This window comes from Cutaneotrichosporon oleaginosum (assembly GCF_008065305.1).
Source record: "Cutaneotrichosporon oleaginosum strain ATCC 20508 chromosome Unknown ATCC20508_contig03, whole genome shotgun sequence".
Lineage (NCBI taxonomy): Eukaryota > Fungi > Basidiomycota > Tremellomycetes > Trichosporonales > Trichosporonaceae > Cutaneotrichosporon > Cutaneotrichosporon oleaginosum.
Genome location: NW_027072172.1, coordinates 2246813 through 2267472, shown reverse-complemented (window position 1 = coordinate 2267472; position 20660 = coordinate 2246813). Strand labels below are relative to the sequence as shown.

Sequence of the window (20660 nt, the reverse complement as noted above, 5' to 3'; positions counted from 1 at the left end):
CGCTTGGTATGATACGGAGCGATAGGGCAGTTTGAGGTCAGGAAGATGCGAGAGGACAGGCGTCGCACGCGATCGCACGGCCGTTCAGGCGCGTAGAAGGGAGGTGACAAACGACACGACGACGCGACAAGCGCTCGCGCTTAAGCGAGCGGCGCGACTCCAGGCGCCGCGTCCATGACGCGAAAAGGTCCGCCGCCCGCCGCGACGCCTCGCGTGCCACCCGCCTTGCCGTCGGTGCTGACCACGCGCTTGACGTAGCCGCCCGACACATCGCCGCTGTACTGGCGCTTGCAGTACTGGCAAGTCCACGAGTTGGACTCGTCAGTGGCGAGGGGTCCGACGCAGCAGCCTGGTGTCAACCCCGGAGGGGATGAAAGGTGTGACAACGTACTGGAGTAGTGAGAAAGCGAGTCGCAGACGGGGCGGCCGCGGGGAACGATGCCGGCGGAGCGGTTGGGGGGAGGAGGAGATGGAGACATGGACATTGCGGGGGATGATGAGATGGGGAGGGGAGAACGATGGTGTGAATGAAGAGATGCAGGAAGCAAGGAGGGAAGGAAGGTGGGAATGGTGGGTGGGGGGGTGAGACAAGACTGTGCGGAGCCGGAATTCAAGTTTGTTGATCAGATTCAATTCAGGCACCATTATCGGAACGGGGTCTCCGCCTCCACCCAGTAACCTCCACTCACCCGACACGGCTCCCGTCAACCTCTTTCCGACATCGGACTGTGGCAGCAGAGTTTTCTTCCCGCCTTTTCCTTGCATGCTCGAATCTCGCTCGCTCCCTTGCTCCCCTTCCGAAGTACATGAGACACCAATGCAGAAATCTATTGCTGGTAGTACATTATTGAAGTTCTATGATGGTAGTGTGTAGAGCAGCCCAATCTCCATTACCAGTGGGGCGCGTTGATGAAGAGACCCAGGAGGCACCCCGCGACGGTACCAGCGATGGGGACCAGCGATGGGGACGGTGAGGACCCAGCCCAGGAAGATCCAGCCAAAGGCCTTCCAGTTGACTGCGCGCCATCCACCAGAGACGAGGCCGACGCCCATAGTCGCGCCCGCGAGACACATGGTCGACGAGACGGGGATGCCGTACTGCGAGGCAAGGAGGACACAGAGCGAGGCGCCGAACTGCATGGAGAAGCCACGCGAGGGCGAGTGCAGGGTGAGACGGTTACCAAGAGCAGCCATGATGTTGTAGCCGTAGGTCGCGAGGCCGATGACGATCCAAGCACCACCAAAGACGAGAACCCAAGTGGGCGTAGGGGTGTCCTTCTCGAGACGGCGGCCCTCAGACCAGATGAAGTAGATAGCCGAGAGGGGGCCAACGGCGTTCGAGACGTCGTTGGCACCGTGAGCGAACGAGTTGACGCAAGCAGTCAGGACCTGGAGGTAGGTGTACAGGTGCTCGGTGTCGTTGTCGTACTGGTGGGCGAGCTTGTGGATCTCGCGGAGGTGAGCGGCAGTCTTCTCGTCCTTCATCTGGTGGGCGTGCACGTCGTAGTTCGAGCCCTTGGTGAGAGCCTTGAGACCGCGCTTGCCAATGATAAGGAGGTTGCGAGGAAGGATCCAGGGGCCGACAATCTCGTCCTTCTTGTCGACCTCGTCGAGAGGAACGGTGGTGCGGGGAGCGGTGGTGGAGGAGTTCTCGGTCTGGCCAGCCTCGACGTCCTTGACCTTCTCGTTCGAGTCGTTCGAGGGAGTCTGCGAGGGGGCGTGGAGCTCAGCGACAGCGACGGCAGTCTCGGCGACCGGGGCAACAGAGTCATCGGCGGGGGCAGAGTGCTCGTCCTCACGGCCGTAGACACGGTAGTCGTTGATCACGGGGGCAGCCATGTCGGCGGGCATCTCGGGGACCGGGCGCTTCCAGAGCATCGGGCCAAGGGCCATGTGCCACCAGCGGAGCGACCAGTCCTTACGGACGACCTTAGCGTAGACGTACGGGAGCCAGAAGACGATCGAGAGAACAGCAACGACAAACGCGGTCAGGCAGATGGCAATGGCCTGGGTCGCGCCGCTGAGCTTGTCGAGCTTGAGGCCTGGGGAGCCCTTGTACACAATCGACATGGTAAGGACGGCGATGACGGTGAAGAAGTAGACGGGCGACAGGTACATGGCCTCTGGTCTGTCAGCGGGAACTGATTTGCGTGTGGCACCGCCAAAAGTGGCGTTTCCATGGGAGGTCTCTAGCGGAGGCTTGCAACATCCACCGAAACCATTGGGTACTCACTGCGCACGCTGTCCTTGCGGTTGAGCACGGCATACTTGGTGATGAGGTAGATTGTCGAGGCAAAGCCACCCGAGATAGCGGGCGCAATACCGAAGCCGGCGAAGATGGTCGCGAGACCCTTGCCGCCGTTCCAGCCCCACTGAACACCGGCGGGGCCGGCAACAGCGACACCAACACCGGCAAGCGCCGAAACGAGCGAGTAGGTGGTCGAGACGGGCCACGAGTTCTTGGTGGCGATCATGAGCCAGGTAGCAGAGGTCACGAGGGCGCAGGTAAAGGCGAGCATCTCAATGCCAAAGTTGCCGCGGAACATCTCCAGGGCGATAATGCCGTTCTTGATCGTACCGGTCACCTTTGCACCGACGAGCACGGCTCCTAGGAACTCGAAGATTGCCGCGAGCACACATGCCTGACGCATGGTGAGCGAACGGGCCGCAACCGAGGTGGCGAACGAGTTGGCGACTACTGTCAGTGCACGCACGTGGGACGCCATCGCCACCCATAAGGTGGCGCTGGTCGTGTGAGGTGGTCGTGTGAGCACCGTCGGGCGCCCCCGCATAAATCGCCCAGGGCCATACCACTCCCACCCCCACTATGACTCACCATCGTTGGCACCGATGTTGTAGGCGTCGAGCGCGGCGAAGATGAGGCCGATCGCGAAGATGTAGTCCCACTGGTGAAGCTTGGGCATGGTGACGAGCGCTCGGTGAGCGTTTTTGCTGCAAGAACGGGGACGAGAGGAGGAGGAGTGAGTACTGAGTCTTGCTGCAGTCCGCCTTTAGAGTGGTCGTGTGACCGCTCACACGACCACTCACACGACCTGCCTACGTTGGCGCCGCGCCCTCACCGGCATGCATGCAGACAAGTTTGCGTGCATCCTGCGAGTTTCTCCTGTGGAAATATTCTCATTCGTCGCAACACGAACGTGTGTGTACACGTTCGTGGATAGCAGCCTGCCAAGGCTTGGCAGTATTCAGGAACCGACGGGCGGTAGTGGGCGGCGGGCTTCAAGACCAAGACCTGCTTCTTAGAGAATCAGCCCGGGTGGTGCAGGCCCTACGTCAGGTAGACTTGTTTGTCTGAGGCGGCCGGCACGTGGCATTCTTAGTGTCTATGACCCGATTCGTTCTGTACTTTGTGCACGACTGCGCGTCGTCCAAGAGTGCGACACCGGACGAAAGCGAGGCGGCCCAGGGCCAGGAGAGACAGCCAAGCAATCGATGCCTGCTGGGGACGGAACAGCGCCGAGTGTCCGACGACGCTGACACGTAGATTGAGGTACGCGCTACTCACGGAGCTTGATGTGGCATGCGGACCTCAACACGCCCTCTTTGGCAACGGTGGTCTTGGCGTGCGTCTGATAGAGTGAAAATATTGAGAGCTGCACATGGTGTCACACATAAACGTGATTGATCGTGTCTGCACGGTGATTGCCCGTCAGCTTGTCAGTCACATGCTCACCGCTAAGCTGCTAGCGCCCGACATCTAACCGGTCGAGATTCATGGACTTGGCGCCATTCAGAAGCTGCTCACCGGTGAAAGACGGGCAAAGCGCCATGCCGAGCAGACCGGGATAGGGGAATGGGGGGATCGGCGGGCGCCATTCATCAAAGATCACCAGAAGCAAATTTGATTCCGTCTATCTACGAACTGACCCCACCTCTTTGTGCTCACCTCACCCCTTCACCCTACGTCATGCCAGATGCCGTATGCCCGTCTCACAAATCACCAGTTGCCAACGCTCCAACGGCAGCGGGCAAGGTTTCCGTCAGCACTGGCAGCTGACAGGAAGCTCAGGTGCCTGGAACGCGTCCTGTCTGGCATGGCCCGAACGGATATTGTGGCGCGATCGACGCGATCTCTCACAACTTCTGCTGCCAGGTGGCGTATCGTGTGAACTGAACTCCAGCGTGGATCCATGCACTGCACGAATGGAACGATGCCGGGCAGAAGACAACTGGATGCGTCAGGGGTGTACGGATTCACATGCCCATGACCGGTTACGCCTGGCGCCCTCGCAGGCGAGAGGAGAAATGGAAGGCAGCTGACCGAAACGCTCTTGGCCCCAGCCACGAGCTCGACGCCGGACACCGGCATCTGCTTCACGTCTCAGCTCATGGTCTCGAGCACAGCGAATTGCAGAGCTTCAGATCTCGGTCACAATTGACCTGGCGAAGATGGGTCATTGGCGGGACCACGCGCGTCGGCAGCCGGACTAAGCGTTGGCAGGAGCGTCCTCGTGCCCACCACGCGGCCGTCATCACCCGTATGCTTGGCGACGCCGCTACGTTCGCTCTCGAGCTTGGCAGTCACATCGGTGACTTACGCGATGTGGCGCGCGACCAGCCACGCTTAGGTCCCTAACGACCTCCCTGCGGCCAGGCTTTGAGCTCCACTGATAGCGGTCTTTTGGGCCGCACGTTGAGCCGGGGCCAACCGCCGCCGAACGTCGCGCGACTCGGGTCGCGAACCGCCAGCGGCACTGGCTTCCCTACGATGCAGCGCCGTGGGCTATGCGGTTCTGTCTTGTCTTCGCTCTGGTCAGGCTTCTCCGCCGGCTCAGCGAGGCTGAGAAATGGATGCAACTGACCCGCAGCGGCGGACTGCCCTCTGACGTTGGCACACACGCACCTGCATCGCTGGCGTGCTGCTGCTCCGCACCTCCCACTCGACCGCGCCGCGGGCATGGTCTGTTCAGAGGTCTGTCCTCTCTAACACATCTCACCCTCCTCCGTCGTCAAATGACCAAGACCTTGCCTCATCCTCACCGTGAAGTGTCTGCAAAGCGCATCCGTTGGTTCCCAGAGGATCACAGCGGACATGGGGATACGTGCCTTGTGGACATGTGTGACTGGGAGACGTCCAAGAACCACCGCGGAGGCTGGGGGAGGAGCATAGCTCGTCCCGCAAGCCACAGTGTGCGGCGATGTGAGGGAATTAGGTGGTGTGTGCTGTGGGTGTCAGCTGTGCGAGTCATTCGAGTACACTGACCTGCTCTGCATTTAAACCGACTCATCATCTTCAGTCTCGCTACAATCATGGTCCTGCCCCCGCCCCCCACCAGCCCGCACTCCAGCTTGCGTTCGAGCTCGAGCTCGAGCTCCAGCTCGCCCTCCAGTACGCATCGCCCAATTTCGCTGCATCTCGATCTGCGTCTGGCGCCTTCTGGCGACATGGACAGCGTCCCGACGAGCGCCACGGACAGCGCTATCGAGCCCAGCGTCCTCGACGAGATGTATGGTGAGATTTTCCTCGACGAGATGTATGATAGCTATTTTCTCGACGAGGAGCTCCAGGACAGCATCGTCGACAGGTTGCATGAATACAGCATCCTCGACAACATTCGTGACAGCACCCTCGACAATATCCATGACAGCACCCCCGACAATATCCTTGACAGCACCCTCGACAATATCCATGACAGCACCCCCGACAATACCCTTGACAGCATCCTCGACGATATCCACGACAGCACCCCCGACAATATCCTTGACAGCATCCTCGACGATATCCACGACAGCACCCCCGACAATATCCTTGACAGCATCCTCGACGATATCCACGACAGCACCCTCGACAATATCCATGACAGCACCCTCGACAATATCCATGACAGCATCCTCGACGATATCCATGACAGCATCCTCGACGGGTTCTATGTCAGCCTTGACGAGGTCTATGAGGACATCAGCCTCGATCCGCTCGCCAACATCAGCCTCGATCCCGTCTCCGAGGACATCAGCCTCGATCCGGCTCTCGATTTCAGCTGTCTCATGGTCGACGAAGTCATGAGCCCTGCAACTCACCAGCCTAGCAGCCCCGAGAGCAAGATGGAATGTGACCCGCCTGTTTCGGCGTTCGACGCGCACCTCTCGCTCTCTCCGAGCAACCCGCCCACGCCGTACTCGCTTCCCAGCACGCCATTCACGCTTCCCAGCACGCCGTTCCCGCTTCCCAGCTCGCCGTTCCCGCCTCCCAGCACACCGTTCCCGCCTCTCAGTACACCGTTCCCGCCTTCCAGCACACCGTGCTCGCTTCCCAGCACGCCACTCACCCTTCCCAACGCGCACGAGATTTCCAGCGCCTACGACCCGGCCCTCACCCCGCAGAGTCCGGGCTACGCGGCGCCGCTCGCGCAGAACTACTTCTGGGCTTCCCCCTCGCTGAGTTCGCTTACCTCGACTTCGGCGTCTTCCTCGGCCCCTTCGTCCCCCGTGCCTAACCATAGCCCGTCTGCCAACGGCCTCTTCGTGTCGCCGATGTACGGTGCGAGTGCGACGTACACTCCCCCGCAGCGCCAGATATCCACTGACTATCCGTCGCCGTGGCCGCCCTGCCACGGCACGGGGCATGGCCTCAACCGCGACCGTAAGACGAGCTGCGGAATTCACGGAACTCACGCCAGGCCCGTGTGTCGCGACGTACCACGGCCGACTTGGTATCGTGTGCTGTTACTGTTTCCGCCACCTCTAGGCCACTCGAGGGGCTGGGGGTGGGTGCGTGGGAAAAGCTGTGCGCTTAGAAGAAGGATGAATCTGTGTCTCCTCCTGGGTGTCTGGGCGGCCGGTGTGTGCGAGAGTCTAGTCCCAAGCCAGAGCATACTTATATCCCGGCTCTCTCTGTGTTGCTGCATCACCATGAGCGTCCGCTACACTCGCAGCTGCACTGGTAACGCCTACCGCGAGAATGCGGGCAGTGAGTCACCTCGGTACTGCTGATGTCAGCGGCCTGCTGGCCGATGTGGGATGCTGAGCGCGGCTTTATGCGCTGCTTCTACTGTCGCACGCGGCTCTACCCACTTGTAAGTAAGGAGCAAAACCCTTCGACCAAGGCGGGTCGAGATGAGAGGACCAAATGAGCCAGTAAGCACGAATGGATGTAGTCCGGGGATGTACATCGGCAGCGCGAGGTACAGCAATGTTAGGTATGCGTATCTTACGGGCATCGAAGGACCGTCGTCTCGTCTCCAAGCCTGTAGAGGCCCTCGTTCGCACCCTCCGCTCTGCGAAAATGAAGTCTAACAATGCATGCAAACAATGCCAATGCTAAATGAGATGCTGCTATGCTCCCCCGTCGCCCTTGTCCTTCTCGCCGCCCGCTTTGTCTGCCCCCCCGCCAATGACCCCCGCGCGCCCTTGAAGCTTGTGGATGCGCTCGCGCATGACCTCGGCCCACTTCTCGATGGCGACGCGACCGCGATGGTCCCCGACTCGCGCCATCGCCCGCCCCATCATCCGCGCGAACGGCTGCACATGCGCCTCGTATGAGACGTGCGGGTCGAACTTGTCGAGGATTTCGAGGCCTGCGAGCCGCACGTTCGGCCCCTTGCGCGTGCTCGTAGCTCGCTTGCTCATCGCTCGCTTGCTGTCTTCGCCATCCTCGCCCACGTCCTCACGAACAACAAGGCCTTTGTTCAGTCCATCCTCGATGCTCTCGGCAATCAAACGAAACACATCGCGCAGGTCCTCGGCGCGCAGCCCAGGACGGAAGGGAAGCGGGTGCGCATCGCGTCCCTCGCCGATTGTCCCGCGCGCAAGGCAGGAGAGGTACGCCTTGAGGACGATGTTGGCTGTGACGCGGTCCGGCACGAATCCGCGGCTCGCGCGCAACTTGTCGATCGTGTGCAGTACGTCGCGGAGGCGGCGGAGGCGCGCTGGCGCGGCCGTGTGCCCGTTCGGCTTCTGGCGCGGGAACGGAGACGCGTAGGGGATGGGGTGCCGCACCGTGAGCCACTGCGTCAAGAGAAGGTTCCAGTGGTGTGTTCGGCGCCCCTGCTCCGTCGGCTCGGGGTAGGCGCGTCGCGGGACTAGTGGGACGCGGTTGTCGGGCGGTGCACGAGGACGGTTCTTCGGCGCGGGATCGCTCCACAGACGCACGCGGCCGTTGCTGCCGACGGCGCCCATCTCCAGCGTTCGCCGCAGCCGGTGCGCCAGCTGCAGCGCGCCCTTGTCCTCCAGTCGGTCCACCACCGCCAGCACCAGCTCTTCGTCGGCCATCCACTCGGGCGCCTCCAGCAGGCTGAAGACGGCTGCGCGGTACAGCTTGGCGTCGAGCAATTTGCGCAGCGGCACGGGGATCGACAGCGCACGATATTTGAGGCGCACGCGCGTCAGGTCAACCTCGTCCGACCTGGGAGGGGGCTGCGGACTGCGTTTCCTCTCAGGCTCATGGGAAGGCTTAGATGAGGGTGCAGGTGGGGTTTTGGAAGTGGGCTGCGAGTCTGCTGTCAGATATGAGGGCGCTCGCACGCACCTCCGCCGACTTTGGCTCTCCCCCTCTTCTCCTCCTTCCTAGGTCTCCCCGGTCGATCTGATTCTGGATTAGGTTTCGCTTCTGGTTCTCGTGGTGGTTCTGACGGTGGCCCAGACAAGGCCGCCTTAGCCTCAGACGCACTTGGCAATGGCGGCTTGTTTGGCGGCCGCCGATGTACAGAGAGCACCTGCTCTGCCCGCGGGCCGATGCGGAACGGCTCCCAGCGCACATCGTCGCGCTCGAGATCGGTGCGCGCCTGAGCATGCGCCGCAGCGGCCGCTGCCGTGCTCGCGACCCGCCGGCGCTGCGCTTGCGAAGCAGCTACGCCCGCGCGGCTCCCCGATCGTAGGTAGGGGAGGACAATGTTGCGCAGGACGAGGGGGACGAGCATGACTGCCCGGCCATGCGGGCTGCCTCGGTCGTCGGCTGCGTCGGAGTGCGCGTGTCTGCGTCCTGGTATGGACGCGGTCGATTGCTCGATGGGCCGGAGAAGCGCGGTGGCTTGCGATCTTGATCGGTGCGGGTTGTACCTCTCGGTTCTCTTGATCTCTGTTGCACCGAAATCAGAGCAACGTGACTAGCGGAAGTACAAGTGCCACTCCGGAGTAGCTCGGAGTTTGTATCAAAACGCCGCTGGGTGAGGGGAGACGAAAAATCGCCTCCCAAAATTGGTGAAGTCCGGCTCGCACCGTGCTGGGCGGAGGGCTGCAGTGGGGCAGCGCTGGCGGTGGGTGGTTTTCGCGGCATTCTGCAACTCTTGTGTTCTCTTCATCCACTCGTCTTTAAACTTCCACCCTTCTGGCTCATCAAGGAGTTCCACTTGGGAGACACTCTACGACACCTCGTCACCACCCCTACCACCAAGAAAAACAGTCACAATGGGCGCCACTCGTGCTGAGAAGGAGGTCTGGTTCACCAAGCTCCGCGAGCTTATGGAGAAGTACCGTGAGTTGGCAACACATCTGGAGATGTCGCGCGTGACGCAGCTCGCTGACCCGCAGCCTCGCTCTTCATCGTCAACATCGACAACGTCTCGTCGCAGCAGTGCCACATGATCCGTCAGTCGCTCCGCGGCAAGGGTGTGGTCCTCATGGGCAAGAACACCATGGTTCGCCGTGCGCTCCGCACCGTCCTCGCCGAGTTCCCCCAGTACGAGAAGGTCCTCCCCTTCGTCAAGGGCAACGTCGGCTTCGTCTTCACCGACGGTGACCTCAAGGAGATCCGCGAGCTCATCATCTCGAACCGTGTCGCCGCCCCCGCCCGTGCCGGTGCCATTGCCCCCGTTGACGTCTACGTCCCCGCCGGCAACACCGGTATGGAGCCCGGCAAGACCTCGTTCTTCCAGGCCCTCGGTATCCCGACCAAGATTGCCCGTGGTACCATTGAGATTGTCTCGGACGTTCAGGTCGTCCAGACCGGCAGCAAGGTCGGCACTTCGGAGGCTACCCTCCTGAACATGCTCAACATCTCGCCGTTCACCTACGGTATGTCGGTCACTCAGATCTACGACAACGGTGCCGTCTTCACCCCCGACATCCTTGACATTGAGGAGTCGTACCTCCTCGACCTCTTCACCTCGGGTGTCAAGACCATTGCCGCGATCTCGCTCGCCACCGGCATCCCCACCATTGCCTCGGTCATGCACTCGGTTGTCAACGGCTACAAGAACCTCCTTGCCATTGCCATTGCCACCGACATCGACTTCGAGATGGCCGCGAAGGTGAGTTTCCGCTTCCCATCCCCCTTACATGATGTCGTAAATTATTCCACTAGAGATTGCTTAGCAAGGGCCTGGCTTCATCGCGGGTCGCAAGGCAGACTTATTATTCACACTCTGAACTTGATCTTCCTGCAGCGAGAACCATCGCTGACACCAACAGGTCAAGGAGTACCTCGCCAACCCCGAGGCCTTCGCCGCCGCTGCCCCCGCCGCCGGCGCCACCGGTGGCGACGCCCCGGCCGCTGCCGCCGAGGAGAAGGCCGCCGAGCCCGAGGACGAGTCGGACGACGACATGGGCTTCGGTCTCTTCGACTAAGCATCTGTTGTATAGCTCTGTACTATGCGACTGCTACCTCCTTACATTGCGGCTCTACATCATGGCTTCTGACAATTCTCCCTCTTTCTCTCCTCAGCGCCCCTTCACCATCATCGCTATAATGCTCTCAACTTCCTCCCGGCAGTCCTTGTCGCAGAAGAAGCACATTACCCGGCCCCAGTAGGACATGATGGGGCGGCATGGATCTGCGCGTTAGCGCGAGTGGCCACCCGTCTCACCGTCTTTGTTGACGCCGTTTCTGTCGCCGGCGCACACGCGCGAGATGATCGTCGGGAGATCGAGGCCCATGACGTTGATGGCAGGTCCGAGACGGAAAGGTGGCAGGGTTGCCGCAGGGGCGATGGGAACGGGACGTGCGTTGATGAAGAGCACAGGATGAGACCGCCGACGATGCCGAGTTCGAGCGGCGCAGTATCCTGGTGCCAACAAGGGGGATGATCGCTGATGGCGTCCAGGCGGATGACTGAGCTGCCTTTTATGTGCATCAGGATTGAACGACAGTGAGTGAATGAGTAGGCTAGTGTTTTCGCTATTGAGAGTCGTGAGTGCTTTCGCTATTGAGAATTGTGGATGTTCACGCTCTCAGAATCAATTGAGTGAGACATGCAATTGAATTATGAGACCAAGTAGAGAGTGACACATTATGCATTACAGCGCGGCGAGAACACGCACGAGGATCTGCACAGCGTCCGCGCACACGTCGCCCGCGCCGCCGGGGGCAGCCACCGCCGCAGCCGAGTTCATCTTGGCACTCTCTTCAGGCCCGAGCGCCGGCTCAGCGTCCCAGCTCACCGCGACGTATGGGTGTGCGGGCGCGGGCCGCAGCTCGAGCGTGACAGTCGGCGGCTCGGCGGCGGAGGAGGGGAAGGGGAAGGCGGCCCGCATGCTGTGCGCGTGTAGCGTCGCCGTGAGCGGAAGCGCAGACGGCGGGGCGTCGAGGTCGACATCGAGGTCCAAGTCGTCGTCGCCGTCTGTGCCGCTGGCGGCATGCGCGGGGTCGAAGGCGCTCGTGAAGAGCGCATTGAGGACGAGCTGGGCGCGCAGCGCCGTCGCGAGGCGCCCAAAAGCTGCCCAAGATGAGGGCAGGCCGACGCGGCCTACGATGTAGCCGTCCGGACCAGGCTCTGCTAGCGACCAGCACTGGCCCACGCCCTCAGTCTTGTGCTCGAAGAGTGTCGTGTATGGAAAGAGCGGGAGGGCGGGAGACGCGTTGCGCGGCTCCTCGAGCGCCGCCTGGTGCAGGAGGCCCTCCGCCTTGATTCCGTTCGCGAGGGATACGGATGCTGCATCGTCGTGGCCCTCCTGCGGCTGCTCAGAGAGCAGCCAAGTGCGACGGACGACAAGGCCGCGCCCGCCCTCCGAAGAGAACGGATTGTCATCGACAAACTCCAGCAGCCATGCGCCACGGCACATTGGCTCGGCGTCGACAGCTATTCCGACTTCTGGAGGCGGAGGCGGCACATTCTCGCCGCGTCCCATCGGACGGAACCGAAACGAGGGGTTGGCGCGTCCTGGCGCGCCAGGCAGGAGGCGGAAGGAAGGGTAGATGCCGGCCTTGGGTTCGGTGTAGACGCGCGTCTCGGCGCCGTCCTGGGCTGCGCTCGCGACACCAGCTGCTAGGGTTTCGAGGTCGAGGAAGAGGTCGGCGTCATTGCCCTTGGCTGCCTCTGCCAACTCGTCGAGGGCCTTGAGCTCGGCGAGCGCGCTCTCAAGCGCCGCACACGCTGCGTAGCTGGCTTCCTTCCCTCGTGCTCCACGCGAATTGTAGCACGCCAGGTGCTCCTCGAGCAGGACGCGGAGAACCTGCGCGACAGAGTCGGTTTTACCCGCTTCACCTGAGGGCGTGACATGCGACGCTGTGAGCTTGGCCAAGCGCACCTTGCCGCGCTCATCTGCTGGAGGCACCTTGGCTGGTGTAGGTGTCGCGGCTAACGTCTGCGTGAGCGGCGTCAGCGACAGCCCAAAAGCCGTCGAGGCGACAGGCGTGCCCGCCGCGGTAGGCGGCTCAGTCTGGTCGCCCTCGGCCGCATCCGTCTCGAGGTCAACATCAACGACGAATCTTGATCCAGCAAGAGTCAACGATGTGCGCAGCAGACCAAACTGGCTGTCCTCGGCGAACACCTGCAGGCCCAGGCGCTTGCCGAGGGCGGATAGTAACTCGGCTGGAGGAAGGGGAACAATAGCGTCGAGTCGTGGCTCGCATGGCGGGAGGGAGGCAAGCGTCGTTCCAAGGGGAAGGAGCGATGACTCGTGCGTAATTCTAGAGTCAGAGAGGCGCGCCAATGATTCTCACACTTCGCGCATAGCTCGCGCCAGACGGACGCGATCGACCTCGTCTCGCCGCCCCAAGACACCACGCGCGCCGTCGACCACATCACGCATGGCGCGTAGCGCCTCGAGCTGCCCCTCAGCAGAGGGCAGCTCCGCACGCGCCTTTCCCTTCCATGGCGCGGGAGGGAGGGGTGCGTAGGGGTGCAGGTAGGGGAGGGTTGGAGAGGGGTGGGCTTGGCAGTGCGCGCGTAGAAGGGTGTGCAACGTTGTGAGGATGGTGGGAGCGTCGACCTTGCGAGGAGTGGTGGCTGTGGATCCTGCGGCTGCTGTTTGGGGTTCTGAGACAGCAACCGCGGCGGTCGGGGCAGAGCTCGTGGCTGGCGGTGCTGTTGACATTGTCTCGTGTGCGATTGTGTGGATGCCAAAGTCAAAAGTGGAGGTTGCACGGAGCACCCGCACGATCGTCACCCACACGACCGCTTCGATCCGCAAACGGAGCAACTTCTACGCACCACTAAATTCTAGGACCTTCGCTTGCAATCTGTAAGAGCTGCAAGGGGATGGCGCGCGATGCAGCTCTAGCTGTCTTGACAACTCGTTTTGAATCTGTTGTCCCACGATCCCATAGGTGTGATTCAAATGAACCAGCCCTTTGGCCACGGGGCGCACTTCGCACGCTACGCACATACTGTGGACGTGATCAGCATCTCGACGGTTATTGTCGAAACCAATTCACTCCGGACACCAATTGTCCCTCCCTCTCTCCACCACTTCTCAGCGCCCTCCATCCCGCCGCGATCGCAGGAGCAGATAACCGTTGTCTGAATTATTACCATCAACATCTCGGCGTGCACTGCAACAACAGGCGGGAATTGTGATACCCTGATCTCACAAACAGTGTGAGTGGTCTGATTGGATTCAGAGGCCTTAGGCTGAATTGTAAGATCTAAGAGGGCTCTGACGTAAATTAATGGGGCTGAGAGCTGAGGTGGCCTGTGAGTCGGAAGGATCGGCCATCACCTTGCCCGGCTCAGCTTACATATCTGCTCGATCTCCTCCTCGCCATCTGTTCAATCCATCCCGCCACTCGTCTTCCGATCAACTTCCACGCTTCCACACCCACATCACCTTGCAATTCTTGGCTATATCCACTAATCTCCCTCGCTTATGCTCTGCAGCGTTCCTTCACACCCTCCTCTCCAGTCTCATCTCCACAACATCGTGCAACAGCAGTCTTCTCGGCAAGCGCACTCTTCCCCTTCCCCCCCACGTCCCCCTCGCACACCTGCGACCCAACATATGCCTTCTTCCCCTGCATCTGAATCACCCCGGGCTACCACTCCCCCGCGCAGGGCTTCTCGTCGAAAGGCGCGACTTCCCCAACAACCCGCTGCCCTCGTGAATGCCTCGGATGCCCAAGACATCACCGACGCAGGTGGCAGCACGGACGATGACGTTCTCGAGCTTCTCAGAAGTCCACCAACCCATACACCTGGCATGCTTCATCTCTCCAAGGCGGCGTTGGATGCTGCCAAGAAGGACGTGCCCAAGCATTTGCCGCGCCAGAAACCTGTGCGCCGCGACGGGGCCCGCGGACAAGACGCGCTGGCGTCAACCCCACCCGATCCTCGGCGTAGAAGGAAGGTGGTCGAGGGAGCCAGGTCCGCTACTGAGGTCGGCAAGGTGGCCGTGGCTCCTAAATCGTCTGCGGACGGGTCAACCGGAATCGGCACCGATCTGCCCGTCTCGAGTGATCTCCACTCGGGCCTGCATGTCCAGGCAGAGGCTTCCAACTCCATGGACTTGGCGGCGCTGTCACAGTCCCTTCCCGCTTCCTTTTTTGCAGAGGCGCAACAGGGTACTAAGGATGCACAAGTAGGGGACGCGCCTCAGCGGGCCTCTCCTGTATATGAGTTACCTCCTAACGTGAGTGAATGCGTCGTTCTCCCCTAGTCATCTCCGAGATCTCCATCTGACAAACAGTGGCAACCGTCGCTTCAGAACGAAGTGACACCGTCGAAGAACCCCAAGGCTGGCGGCCGTAGAGCGTCCAAGGCTCCGATGAAGGCTGGCGGCCACCAGCGTCGCTCCTCTCTTGACAATGTGCCCGTAACAGGCATAGCAGCCGCCATGCAGGTTGTCTCTAAGGCATCGACGGTCAGCACAACCGGTAGCGTCCCCAGTCCCACCCGTTCGGCATTTTCCCCTTCCAATTTCGACAACTCCATCCCATTTCACACCGGATTTAACGTCCACCGAGCCCCTCAAACGCCTCTGCGTGCAGGTCGACGTTCAACGGCTGTGACGGCTCGCGATGGCAAGATTGAACTTCCGCTTGTTCAGTCCGAAATCCCTCGCATGACCAGTGAACAGGCGGAGATCTCGGATGTGGTCCCTGGGCCAGCCTCGGAGCACTCTCCTACCACTGCCTCGGCGCTGGCACAGGCTCCCCAAGTTTTCTACGCTGGTCCGACCTTCCACAACTCTCCCGCTGGGTCTCAGCTTCCCAAGCCCGATCTCGACGACTTCTGAACAATCCTCGCCAGATCATGCGCCTCCCGAGCATCCTCGCTAGGCGTTAGCGGCGATGTCACCCCGACATTCGCATGATTTCAAGAATCTTTGCATGAGAAACAACGTCTTCCCTCTCTCCACCACCTACACCATCATCTTGTAAAAGGCACGTGAAAACTGTACGACCTTGTTGTCTGTAAGGCTTGTATGCCCACCCGCCGTCCGCGATACACACAGCATCTTCACTCGCGACCAATTAGAGTTCGTAAACACATCGAGCACGAACAGCATAGCACGCGCCTCATAGAAGAGGTCATAGGGGAGGAGAGTGGTGAGGTGAGGGAGAATGAGTCGACATAAGCGACGCGGCCTATCTAGACCATAGGAAGAGCTGTCGTAGATCGTAGATGGACTAACCCTAGGCAGTTACCTGACTGGAATGAGTTATGCAACATCTCTTCTGCATGAGTTTCGTGGCAGCGTCAGTATTGTGTCAACAGAATGACGACCGGAATAGGAGGTGTGGATTCTCGGCGACAGGCCCGTATATCCGCATCGTGAGACATCTGCGGTCGTCTCCAGCCTCAGATAACTGAGCGAGACACCTAATAAGCGACGCAGAGCCACCTTCGCCAAGGCCTTGACCCCGCCTGCCTGCAAAGCTTGCAGTCTATTCTAGCAGCTCGACCCGATACACCGTAATGCGGCCCTGGTTGTCCGTGCTCCCCGGCATCTCAAGCCGTAGCCGCCTCATCTCCGTCGGCGTAATACTGGCGTCAGGCCCGCCAATCCAAAACTCACTCAAACACCTGCCGCCGATTCACGTCCTCGGGGTACACCTTGCCTAGCTCCTCTTCCGCAGAGATGACGATCGAGGTCGCCACGAAGCCGCCCTGGAACGTCAGGGCCAGCCTGCGCGCCGTGACGGGCGTGGGAAACTCGAGCGTGATAGACGTCGGGGAGGACGGCGACGTCCATGCCGCGTCGTCGTCTTTGATCATTGCGAGGCGGCGGGTGCCGGGCAGGGTGGCGGGGACGCTAGAGTTAGATCGAGACTTCGGGACGGACGGAGAGGATGACGGGCAAAATTCAGGAGGCAGAGTCTGAGCCAATTCCACTTACATCACCTTGGTGCCCGCCGGGATGAGGTCTAGGTCCATGCTGGCGCAGACAGAGAGAAGTACAGTGACCATCATAACAAAGGTGGAGGAGAGAGTGGAGGTCGTACCCTGACGGAATCAAATTGGACATTCTGTTGTGATCTCGTCGATTCTTGCCACCTAACTCCAACTTTCATACTGTTCGCAACTATGGCGCCCAAGAAGAAGAGCAAGAAGTCTGAGCAGCCACCTCTGCCGGACGAGCAGCCGCCTCTCCCGGACGAGCAGCCGCCTCTCCCGGACGAGCAGCCGCCTCTCCCGAACGAGCAGCCCCCACTCCCCGCAGAGCAGCCGCCATTGCCAGACGAGCAGCCCCCTCTTCCCACCAACGCTCCACCTCTCCCGGACGAGCAGCCACCGCTTCCAGACGAGCAGCCGCCCCTGCCAGATGAGCAGCCTCCCTTGCCCAATGACCAGCCTGGGCTGTCCAAGGAGAGTGATGCGCAGCCTATCAACTCGCTCGGCGAGGGCGAAGATAGTGAGGACGAGAATGACGACGAGGACGAGGACGACGAGGATGACGGAGATGAGGAGACCGCCGGGAAGGACAAGGGCAAGGGCAAGCAGAAAGCCCATCCATGGCAGGCAGTTTGGGCGCCCGCCAACAACGGTAAGCTTAGAACGTCGCTCAATCTAACCCCAGCGTACTACTTCTGGAACACGGACACCGGCGAGGTGACATGGTCGAACCCGCTCGCGGCGCCTTCCGATGCACCACCACTCCCGAACGAGCCTCCTCCTCTGCCCGCCGGCCCCGCGCCTCCTCGCGCCGGCGGACTGCCCGAGATCGACCCGGCACTCGCGCACCTCCTCCCCGCCGAGCAGCGCGACGGATCGTCCTCGGCCATCTCGGCGGCAATGGCAGCACGTACCGGCCGCCTGGGGACCGACTCGCACTACGCGTTCGCGGCGCTCGACGAGTACTCGCGCCAAAAGCGGTTCAATGAGCACTATTTTGACGTCGATGGATGGGAGAAGGCCAAGGCGGCGGAGGCGCGCAAGCGCAAGGCTGAGCAGGAGGCGGGGATCGCCAAGGACCGCAAAATCACCAAGAAGGACATGGTGAGTGTGGCATAGTCTGAAGGTTGTTTTGGCACATGACTGATGCCCAGGATCGGTTCCGCGCCAAGAAGGCCGAGCAGAAGCAGCGGCGGCAGGCGTGGCTGTACGACTAGAGAGCGGGGATGCAGTTGTGTGAACGTATTACCTCGATGCGTGCTGCTAATGAAGATTGTCGCGTTTCAGCTACGGATGATCGTGGGGAACAGCGATCGCCGCCAACCACCGCGCCCCAGGCATGCCAGGCAAACATCTGTCTCCTTTAGCACTCTCGCCTCCTTCCTCATCTCTTTCCTTCGATCTCATCTCCGCTCCATTCACCTGATACCATGCCCAAGTCCAAGCCCAAGCAGAAGGACCCTCGTCACTCCGACTCCGTGGCAGCCCGCAACCGCGCCCGGCGCATCGGCCACCTGCGTCGCCACCTCGCAGACCCGGAGACCCCCTTGCGCGACGCTTACGCCACCGAGCTCGAGGCCCTCCTCAAGGTCCAGGACCAGCCTCACGCAGCCCCGTCGGGCACCATCGCGCGCGCCATCGGCCGGCTCCGAAACATCGACGCGCTTCGCCGCCTCGCAAACACTCCCAACAACCCCCGCCGCGAAAAGCACGCCGACGAGCTCCGCCGTGCTGAGGCTGCGCAAGCGCGCTACGAGCGTTATTGTGCGCACATTGTAAGGCGCTCACCTTCCTTCCCGCAACCGGCTTCCCCTGACTGTAGCCACAGCCTGCACGCAAGGCCCCGAACAAGACGGCACCCAGAGCCTCGCACAATACGTTGCCCAAGATCGCCGTCATCGATGCCAGCTCTGCCTGTAACACCGTGACGGTCTCGTTCGGTGATGGCACCGTCGTGAACGCCCAGCAGGTTCATGGGTGAGTTGGCAATACCACCTTCCTCCTCCACAATAACGGCCCTAGGCGCTAGTCCGAGCTGGTGCGAGCGAAGGCCGCGAAAGCTGCCATCGTTCTGTACCCTTGCCGCAACGTTGACAACAGCAGCACCTTGACTTGGCGCACCTCGACTCCTGTTCAACTGCGCACTGTTGCGGGAGGGGAGGATCTTTGGGTGAGAGTCCCGTTCGGCGTGCGCCCGTCTCACGCCGCGTGCTCGCCTGCTGCCACCTCCAGACTGGCCTCCAGTGGCTCTTCATTTTCTCTCTTCACCTCGGCGGGTCTGCTGCCGGCGGCTGGGCGCAACGTACTGATCCCAGGTCCAAGTCGCAGTCGTGGGTAACATATCGGAAAGCGTTGGCCCGGCCCCGCCCATCGATGGTAAGCATATATGTCTTGCATCCTCTTGACCAGCAGCACCACCCCCTAATCCGCGCCATTACGACGACGTCGGTCGCCGTCGGCTCGCTGGTGAACCTCGAGACGTGGATATGAGGCCTTATCAGTCTGGTTCTCCGGTGCCGTATAGGCCGCCGCTCGAGCGGCGTACAATCGCTCCCCTTCCATCTCGGAAGAGTTCCTCTCGCCCCGGCGCCGCATATGACCTTGCCAGTCGCGGAACGCGCTGGACGGGTGAGGAGCTCAGCGCGACCCGCTACGAAAGTCGCCCAATTGTAGCCCCCACCACTCGCAAGCGCTCGCGCTCGACCAGCCCTCGTGGTGACGGCTACGACTACGAGGAGGTGGTCACAACCAAGAAGTTTCGCAGTTCCGACTGTTACCGCCCTCGGCATTCGCTTAAGGCTCAGCCGCGCCGCGGGCCGTATCATGTACGCTAGGTGGACGTGGTCGCGAGGTTCCAGCTTTGTGAGATAGAGTTCATACCGTGATTCCAGATTCCCAGAGAGGCTTGGAGTGTATATGAATCTTGTAGTATGTGTGTCGCATCGAACGTTGAACTTTGTTCAGCACGAGCGATCATTTGTGGCGAAGTCAGCTATTCAGTAAGGCAGGTCGAGACGTGACCAAGTGGCTTGTGTACTGATCGCAAATCGCAAGACAGGCCTTAGGTGACTGGATGTGTATGTGCGTATGCAGCTTGGCAGCCTGTGTGTCTGATGAGAGGATCAGCGATCAGTGGCAAGCGGCAGTCGCAGCGACCTTCCCTCCCTATTGCAACACGTTCTCTCCACATCCACTATTAACTGCCATGTCTTCCCTCCTCTTCATCGCCCAACTGCCTCATTAGCATGGACCGTGGCCGAAACGCGTCGCGTTCCGCGCCTCGCCCGTCGGACAACCGCCACAACAACGCCAAAGCCACCGCTCCTGAGCCGTGTCGCAGAACTCCCACGTCCAAGGCAGCGGTGGAGCTCATCGATCGCGTGTCCGGCGCGGACGACTCACCATGCCTCACGGACATGGACGCGCAGCGCGCCAAGGAGGCCGCCACGTACCGCTTGCGCAACATCGCGTCGCTGCGTCGCCTAGTAGCCGTACCGGGAAACGCGCTCCGCGAGAAACACAGGCGGGAGCTCGCGAGCGCTGAGAAAGCACAGCGCGCGTACGAGGAGAGCCTAAGGAACGTCGGGAAGCCCGCAGTAAGTACTTTCCCTCCTCCATCCAGCGCTTCGCAGAGTTAGCCCTGGAGAATGAGCGTACCCCGCAGCGCATGAGCCGAGTGGAGGCCTTCTTGGCGTCGACTGCATGCGCCCAGTCCTGGGTCACTGCGGCCTCACGCTCCTGCGCCGCCTCACCTCCTCGCCCCCGCTCCACTTTACCCCCTTCCCCCTTCCCCGGACGCTAAACACCAGCCCCCGCTCCGCGCCCGCATCAATGCGGCAACAAGTCGCCCCAAGAGCCTTCCCAAGACCATCTCCGTCACCGTGGGTAGCGGCGGCTCGGCCGTATTGGCTCAGCGTGTCGTAGAGAGTGCAACGTGGACGGCAACGCAGACAATGCCCGTGCTTGTTGGACACGAATGGCGTGACTTGGAGGTAGGTGACCCCCTTGAAAGCAGAGTCGTCTAACTCGTCGGCCTTGCATTCCGGTTGGAGTGGGTTGACAGGCGTTGCTCCACCTTTGCGGAGGTGTCCACTGCGCCTAATAAAACGAGCTGTCAGCTTACGCCAGATTTCAGTTGTCCTCGCCGACAAAGGCCCTGCCTCACCACCGCGCCCTTCCTCGGCGCTCTCCACCGCGATTAACAGGATGATCTCC

The 20660-nt window shown here is 61.1% G+C and overlaps 11 protein-coding genes across 11 annotated transcripts; 6 read left to right on the top strand and 5 right to left on the bottom strand.

Moving 5' to 3' along the window:
* Nucleotides 1-855: 855 nt before the first annotated feature.
* On the bottom strand, nucleotides 856-2924 carry COLE_04100 (uncharacterized protein; the record flags this gene model as incomplete). Its single annotated transcript, XM_065626323.1, has 4 exons — nucleotides 856-1707; nucleotides 1741-2123; nucleotides 2234-2695; nucleotides 2837-2924. The coding sequence occupies 4 exons, from the start codon at nucleotides 2922-2924 to the stop codon at nucleotides 856-858; spliced, it is 1785 nt and encodes a 594-aa protein (XP_065482404.1).
* Nucleotides 2925-5493: 2569 nt separating this feature from the next.
* On the top strand, nucleotides 5494-6706 carry COLE_04099 (uncharacterized protein; the record flags this gene model as incomplete). The annotated part of the gene is made up of 2 exons (XM_018425070.2): nucleotides 5494-6601; nucleotides 6639-6706. 2 exons carry the CDS (start codon nucleotides 5494-5496, stop codon nucleotides 6704-6706), a joined length of 1176 nt encoding a protein of 391 aa, XP_018282646.2.
* Nucleotides 6707-6835: 129 nt separating this feature from the next.
* COLE_04098 (uncharacterized protein) lies at nucleotides 6836-7178 on the bottom strand (the record flags this gene model as incomplete). The annotated part of the gene is made up of 3 exons (XM_018427260.2): nucleotides 6836-6860; nucleotides 6900-6947; nucleotides 7033-7178. The coding sequence occupies 3 exons, from the start codon at nucleotides 7176-7178 to the stop codon at nucleotides 6836-6838; spliced, it is 219 nt and encodes a 72-aa protein (XP_018282645.1).
* A 115-nt stretch (nucleotides 7179-7293) lies between these two features.
* Nucleotides 7294-8876, bottom strand: COLE_04097 (uncharacterized protein; the record flags this gene model as incomplete). Its single annotated transcript, XM_018426278.2, has 2 exons — nucleotides 7294-8453; nucleotides 8486-8876. The coding sequence occupies 2 exons, from the start codon at nucleotides 8874-8876 to the stop codon at nucleotides 7294-7296; spliced, it is 1551 nt and encodes a 516-aa protein (XP_018282644.1).
* A 487-nt stretch (nucleotides 8877-9363) lies between these two features.
* Nucleotides 9364-10521, top strand: COLE_04096 (60S ribosomal protein uL10; the record flags this gene model as incomplete). The annotated part of the gene is made up of 3 exons (XM_018421736.2): nucleotides 9364-9430; nucleotides 9487-10205; nucleotides 10366-10521. The coding sequence occupies 3 exons, from the start codon at nucleotides 9364-9366 to the stop codon at nucleotides 10519-10521; spliced, it is 942 nt and encodes a 313-aa protein (XP_018282643.1).
* A 669-nt stretch (nucleotides 10522-11190) lies between these two features.
* COLE_04095 (uncharacterized protein) lies at nucleotides 11191-13209 on the bottom strand (the record flags this gene model as incomplete). The annotated part of the gene is made up of 2 exons (XM_018425069.1): nucleotides 11191-12802; nucleotides 12836-13209. 2 exons carry the CDS (start codon nucleotides 13207-13209, stop codon nucleotides 11191-11193), a joined length of 1986 nt encoding a protein of 661 aa, XP_018282642.1.
* Nucleotides 13210-13980: 771 nt separating this feature from the next.
* Nucleotides 13981-14766, top strand: COLE_04094 (uncharacterized protein; the record flags this gene model as incomplete). Its single annotated transcript, XM_018427258.2, has 1 exon — nucleotides 13981-14766. The coding sequence occupies one exon, from the start codon at nucleotides 13981-13983 to the stop codon at nucleotides 14764-14766; it is 786 nt and encodes a 261-aa protein (XP_018282641.1).
* A 1231-nt stretch (nucleotides 14767-15997) lies between these two features.
* Nucleotides 15998-16523, bottom strand: COLE_04093 (uncharacterized protein; the record flags this gene model as incomplete). The annotated part of the gene is made up of 3 exons (XM_018427259.2): nucleotides 15998-16097; nucleotides 16129-16365; nucleotides 16450-16523. The coding sequence occupies 3 exons, from the start codon at nucleotides 16521-16523 to the stop codon at nucleotides 15998-16000; spliced, it is 411 nt and encodes a 136-aa protein (XP_018282640.1).
* A 114-nt stretch (nucleotides 16524-16637) lies between these two features.
* Nucleotides 16638-17662, top strand: COLE_04092 (uncharacterized protein; the record flags this gene model as incomplete). The annotated part of the gene is made up of 3 exons (XM_018421735.2): nucleotides 16638-17097; nucleotides 17131-17549; nucleotides 17600-17662. The coding sequence occupies 3 exons, from the start codon at nucleotides 16638-16640 to the stop codon at nucleotides 17660-17662; spliced, it is 942 nt and encodes a 313-aa protein (XP_018282639.1).
* Nucleotides 17663-17875: 213 nt separating this feature from the next.
* Nucleotides 17876-18935, top strand: COLE_04091 (uncharacterized protein; the record flags this gene model as incomplete). The annotated part of the gene is made up of 4 exons (XM_018425068.2): nucleotides 17876-18220; nucleotides 18268-18422; nucleotides 18761-18821; nucleotides 18858-18935. The coding sequence occupies 4 exons, from the start codon at nucleotides 17876-17878 to the stop codon at nucleotides 18933-18935; spliced, it is 639 nt and encodes a 212-aa protein (XP_018282638.2).
* Nucleotides 18936-19690: 755 nt separating this feature from the next.
* Nucleotides 19691-20083, top strand: COLE_04090 (uncharacterized protein; the record flags this gene model as incomplete). The annotated part of the gene is made up of 1 exon (XM_018421734.2): nucleotides 19691-20083. One exon carries the CDS (start codon nucleotides 19691-19693, stop codon nucleotides 20081-20083), a length of 393 nt encoding a protein of 130 aa, XP_018282637.1.
* Nucleotides 20084-20660: the final 577 nt, after the last annotated feature.